Source organism: Phragmites australis, chromosome 13, assembly GCF_958298935.1.
Source record: "Phragmites australis chromosome 13, lpPhrAust1.1, whole genome shotgun sequence".
NCBI classification, from domain to species: Eukaryota; Viridiplantae; Streptophyta; class Magnoliopsida; order Poales; family Poaceae; genus Phragmites; species Phragmites australis.
Genome location: NC_084933.1, coordinates 3,808,814 through 3,815,316, shown reverse-complemented (window position 1 = coordinate 3,815,316; position 6,503 = coordinate 3,808,814). Strand labels below are relative to the sequence as shown.

Below are 6,503 nucleotides of genomic sequence, written 5' to 3'. Positions count from 1 at the left end.
AAAAACAAAAATAATTTAGTCTTATTAGGTACCCGTGCGTTGCAATAAAAATACATAATCTCTTCAAAATAATCATATTTTGCATACTAACCATGTGTCGAATATTTGAATTTGCAAAAATGGAACATGTGAAGCATTCCAACATTTTGTCGAACCCAAACGTGAGATTAATTTCCATTTATATTCTATACATGCAAACAAATATCATCCAAAGGATACCCTCAAATGAATTGCTATTAGGATCCCTAAAATGAATGCTACTAAGTAGTTCAGTTTCAACCCTGAAGCTATCCAATAGAGCCAACAAAAAAAAAACAAAATTTAGCGAACTTTTCAACATCAAGACAATTGACAGAGATCGTTTGATACGATTAGAAACCAAACCGAAGTCACTTGGTAAGCTAAATTGTCCACAGAGAAGTGCTAGTTACTGAAGCCGTCACTACATTAAGCAGTTCTGTAGGTATCTCAACTCAGATGACAATCAAATGAAAAAATCAAAACAAAGATTCAACCAAGGGCTAAATTGATTCTTATCCCCTAATCATATAACTTGGAACAGTGAAACCATTCACTTCAATGCATATGTTAAACTAATGCAGAACATACCGCTGTGATATGACAAATCATCTTTGACATCTGACTTAAGCTAAAGAAATTTATACAATGAAAGAATGGCAGATGAAATATCCTCAATCAAAATTGTCAGAATGAATACACTACTAAGGTTCAACCATGATTTGTAGGATTTTGACAAGGTATATGGTCCCTTCTATGACCTACCTAGGTACCATCACCTAGGCAGGTGAACTTTGCAGAGCTGAGAAGTACCAAGGCAAGGCCACCCCGTCGAAAGAATTAATACACCAAAAGTGCCACCAGCTTTCCCCCCAAAAAGGGGTGATCTGCAGCTTATTGCTCAGGGAAACATCTTGCCTTATCCTCAAGTCATCCGCCTATTTTTCATATCTCATTCACTTTCCGATCGCATAAATAGTCATTGAGATCAAAAAAAAAAGTGAGAATGTTGTAACAGCTAGCATATAAGAATGTGGTTATATATATAAGGCAACGACCCGAAAATAAAAAAAAGAAAGTGTGCTAAGTTTAAATTGTGTCTTACCAAAATCTGTAGACCAAAATATGACAGAATAAGAGAGATCAGCTCAAATGAGCTATTGGATAAATAAAAAAGGGGTAAGAACATATAAGTTCTAAGGGAACTGAATGCTACCTTAGTGCTGGCATTTGTTAGAAATAACATTATGAGAGGATTAGGCACATCGCTTAGTAATTTTGGGGCGGCATAAAAAATTGAGTCCTTGCTGTTAAGCTTTCTGAGCTACTCTTTCATGAAATAGGATATATAGAAAATTTGTTAACACAATTCAATAGAATGAGGTATGATTTAGAAAATGATAAAATCATAATACTTTTGGATAGGTGGCATAATCCAAAGCAGTACTACTTACGGTTTGACCAACCCAGCCCTCAACTTTCCATTAGGCAGAATAATGTGCAGACTCGGGCCATGTATATATAGTGACTCCAAGCTAATTAACCAAACGTGTAAAATCGATTTTACCTTAACATAGTTCAACTCATCACTGTTTTTGTAAGGATCGTGATTACAAGATAAATAGAAGAAAAAAATGCTAAGTTCAAGGTATCCAGTGCCTACCAATTTAAAAGAAAATCGGCATAACCAGAAAACTGATAAAGTGTTAGAGGAAGCAATAGTATGACAGTTAAAACTTAAAAGTGCAAAACAAAAGCACATAAAGAACTAAAAGATCCAGGGAGTTTTTTTAATATGAATATTGCAAGTGGTTGGCTACTAAAAAACAAAATACATATTCTTCTACATCTACCAAAAGAACTTCTTATAACTTGCATAAAAGATTGTAGTACTGATTATAAATTAAACTTTGAAAATAGTATCCACATCATGAAAGAATTTTAAATTAGCTAACTTAAACAGAGTGAGTATGCAGAGCTTTCATATACTGCAGAAGAAACAGACTTCATTCTTGTACTAACACCTCCAGAAGTAGGTTGTATCCATTATTAAGAAGAGCAATGAAACTTTGACTATACTGTACAAGAAACATTGTACTTATCAAATCCTTGTACACGAAATAGGAAATATTGTGTTAACACAAACAACTACTACCTGATTTATGTGCATTCCATTTCCGGCACAAACTACAATGATGAACTAACAATTTATGTGTATTCCATTTTCGGCACACTAAATTTAGGCGTGGCAATAAAGAAAATGAGAAATCTATAATAATGAACAGACAATTTATGTGTGAATCATTTTTGACACTTTGGTTTATCAGCCTATGGTGATAAACTGAATACAATGTTACAGGAAGAACAAATGTTTTTGCATCACCCATGAGTAACAAAGCATTGGGTACATAAGCCAATCAATTTTGAAAACACATATGTACAGCAATGGCATACGAATGACTCTTTGCAAGTTTTCCTTGTGGATCACTATAACAAAATAGAGTTTCAAATAAACAGTATGTTGCCATAGGTATTCAATCTGAGAACAGTACAAATCGCATCTGGGATCTCTCTTGATGCACACATCAAGATTGTACTTGCAACTTTTCTATATGAGCAGTTCAATCAATTTTGCTGTACTAAAACAATCTGAAAACAAGAACAAAAATTGGAAAACATATGTACAATGTGTGTCAGTTGGTTTTTTAGAGAGATGTTGAGACTTTGCTTCCAACCAAATATATTTTAACAAAGGTTTCACTTTCCTGAACCATCACCTTGTGCTGCTAGCTCAATGGCGCCAATTAATGTTACCCGAAAGAGAACTTACGCAGACTTCTCCCACCGCCCAGTGGTTTCTAGGTGAGTTCAAATTCACCTGTCAAATTTAAACTAAAATGATTTGTTAAGAAATAAAGATAAAATATTTTTTATGATATAGATTCAAATTATTCGATGACATTGAAATTTTGGACTTGGAGACATCATGGAGTGTCATTGTTATGATACATGTCAAGTTCCCGGTCCAGCCTCGTCATCGTGATAGCCAACACTTTATCCTCATGGATACCTGTGTAAGTTGCTTGTATTAATTAATGGATAGAGAATAACAATCGTGTTATAAGAAAATTTCATCACTACATAACATTGGTTGTTATTAAATTTTAAAGGGGTCCAAAAAAGAAGCAATTGCATCGAACAACAACGTTGAAAGATTCAATTCTTTACTCGCTAAAGGATGTGTTTATACCCTATATGAAGTGAGATTCGATCCTAACTGGGAGGAGGCGGTGCAATTTCAGAATATTGGGCATCGATATGAGTGTGTCTTGAACGATCGCACTAGGCACTACAAGGGTTAAGGGTTTTGTGGCGAAAATATTCATCACAAAAGGCTTTTTTTGTCACAAAGCAGTGTTTGTGACGATATTTTCGTTCGCCACTAGTCGCCACAAATACTCAAGTCACAAATAATATAGTGATGATTTTTTATTCCATACAAATAACTGTGCTCATTAGTGATGAATGGAACTCTCACTACTGGTCTATCCATTTGTGACGATATTCGTGGTAACAAAATCGTATATATTAGTGATGAAAGTTTCCATCACTTGTGATGATTTTAGTGGCAAAACTTGTCATCACTTATATTTTTATTAGTGACGATATTTTTGGTAACAAAATCGTATAAATTAGTGATGAAAGTTGCCATCACTTATGAAGATTTTAGTGGCAAAACTTGTCATCACTTATATTTTTATCAGTGACGACATTTGTGGTAACAAAATCATATAGATTAGTGATGAAAGTTGCCGTCACTTATGATAATTTTAGTGGCAAAACTTGTCATCACTTATATTTTTATTAGTGATGATAGCAGTTCTCACGGCATCACGTTATTTATCACAATTTAATCGTCACAATTATTATAGTAATAGTGATGACATATATGGTTACTACAAAGTAAATATTAATGACAACAATTTCTTCGCTATATGAGTTTATTGTGGCAATATTTCCTGTCACACATAGACAACTATTTGTGGCAATTAAAGAGATGTGATGTGAGGATAATTTCATCACAGGAACACTAAGTTATTTGTGACAAAAATAATTTTTGTTATGACAATTGTTGTCACAAGGTAAGAATTGCATTAGTGTGGAATATTTTTTGAGACTAGAGATTTTATCACTAATATAGTTATTACCTACTTATGACAAACAATTTATCGTAATTATTCATATCACAGACAAAAATAGCGTAACAAAAATACTCTATGACAATATCATTCTTACAAATGTGCACCACGTGCCATAACACATTTTGCAATCAAGCGATACATAAAGTTGAAGAAAAACAGACTTCTAATAAATAAGTCTCATGCTGAGATAGATTGATCCATTTGAAAAATGGACTGTAACACTAACAACCCTCAAAATAACTCTCAAGACACGTATTTTAAAAGCTCGAAATGATGACTAAAACCACCGATGAAAATTCAATAAACTCTAAACTAAATGTGCACAGCACGTCTCTTGGATATCAAATTGATGCATGGACTTCATGAGTACTACCCTTGGCTATCCGCATTGCCCTGTAAAACAATACAATACACATTGTTCAGTATGCAATTATAGGAAGAGAAACTATATAATAGTATAAATTAAAGTCATGTACATAAATCATACTTAGCTGATTTGTCCATTCGATGAAGGCTGCAAAAATGAATTTATGCGTGTAAGAAAATCAGCCATTTGTTGATCAAGTTGCTGCCTTACTAGACGTGCAACCTCTCCACTTTGGGTATCTCGCAAAGAATTCAGCTCATCACGCTGGGACTGCTGCTCTTCTTGTAATTGTGCATTTGATTGAACCATTGCGCAGACTTGGGCTTCCATGACCTGTGCACATTGTTCAGCAGCCTGAGCACGTTGCTCAGCAACCTCGGCACGCTCTTGAGCAGCAGCTGCACGCTGGTCCAAAGCCTCGATTTGCTCACGTAATTTGATCATTTCTTCACCCACTCGGTTGACAGCACGAATACCAACACCACGTGAATGGTTTGGTTTTCTGCCAAGGACTAGTGCAAAGTGCTCAACCATAGGCACATGGGCAGAAGAAATTTGTTCTTCATGTGTCTGTGCAACTTCATGTAGTTTAGTCAGCAATTTATGATATAAACAAGGTAAGTATGTAGTCTGTGCTACAAAATATTAAAAGAATATTTGGAAATTCCATCTCCATTTTAGAACAATAGTTCTGACCACTGATTCGAAAAGAAAGGAAGCCCTGATATCCAAATTGATAGGCAGAAATCAATCATTTCAAAGAACAAAGAGCATATCCGAATTTTGGGATACTTTACACAACACAAAGATCACAAATACAGTAGCATCAGCAACCAAATCAATAGCTAGTACTCCAATAAAAAGTAGCAGAAGAGGCGTACCAATGTTTCTTCACCACTTGGAACAGACCAAGTCCCATCAGCCTTTTGATATGTTACCCTCCAAACCTGCATAGCAGTAGGTAACTTTTAAGTTGGACTATGATACGCTATACCCATGCTACAAGGTTCAAGATTAATAATTTTATCAGAGCAGGTATGATGCAACAAATATGTTCTACCCAATTTCTGACATCGACTCCTTGTCACATGCATCTACGATATATAGCAAAATCTAACAGATTGACCAACTATTCACCAAAAGATAGGAGAGATATGATAAATGTTTGCATGGTGCTTACCTGATGCTTCCTACGTAACACTCGCAGAACTCTGATTGATCGTTTGTGATTTCAACCACGCGACACTCCGAAGTGTCGTTTTCTAAATACAGATGACAATGTATCGTAATGAGTATGATGACATACCATGAAGGATACTCTGTAGTGTATGAACAAAGTGGAGATGCAATGCATGATGGCACGAGTGTTAAAGCATTAATGATTTCTTAAGTGAGATTAGTGTTTAATCATTTACTAATTTTTTGAATTAATTAAGCTTAAACAAAGCTTAATTTTAATTAGAAAGTAAATTATGCTTAGCATGAGGGTAAATATTTTTAATGAACATGACATAAAACATGAAGATTAACAAAATCATTTTCATCAATTTTGGTTAATTATGGATTTACCAATAATTAATTATGGATTAATGAATCTTAAAACATATTTTATTAATTAAATAAATCTCCGTACATATTTCATAGTTCTTAGTATTTTTAACATGAAGAAGAGTATGATAATACAAAGCCAATAAAATTGGTTTCACAATTTTTGGAGCAATATTCAATTTTCCATGCATTTTCCAAATTATCGATTGAACAATAAATCAATTTTTGCATTTCTCCTATTTAACCGAATTAAGAAGCCCTAAATACCTTTTACACCCAGGGCGAGGCTAGCCACGGCAGCTGACAGCGGGCCCGAGCGCTTTGCCTGTGGTCAAACGGCTTGGAGGCCATGGCTAGCACCTCGTCAG

General features: G+C 34.7%; 1 protein-coding gene across 1 annotated transcript; it reads right to left on the bottom strand.

Annotated features, from left to right (window-relative positions):
• Positions 1–4,707: 4,707 nt before the first annotated feature.
• On the bottom strand, positions 4,708–5,177 carry LOC133888401 (uncharacterized). Its single transcript, XM_062328623.1, has one exon. It carries the CDS (start codon positions 5,119–5,121, stop codon positions 4,708–4,710), a length of 414 nt encoding a protein of 137 aa, XP_062184607.1. The 5' UTR covers positions 5,122–5,177.
• Between the last annotated feature and the right edge of the window lie 1,326 nt (positions 5,178–6,503).

Bases quoted from the DNA above. Each gene is read 5' to 3' on its own strand.
- LOC133888401 (XM_062328623.1), bottom strand. From the start codon at position 5,121: ATGGTTGAGCACTTTGCACTAGTCCTTGGCAGAAAACCAAACCATTCA.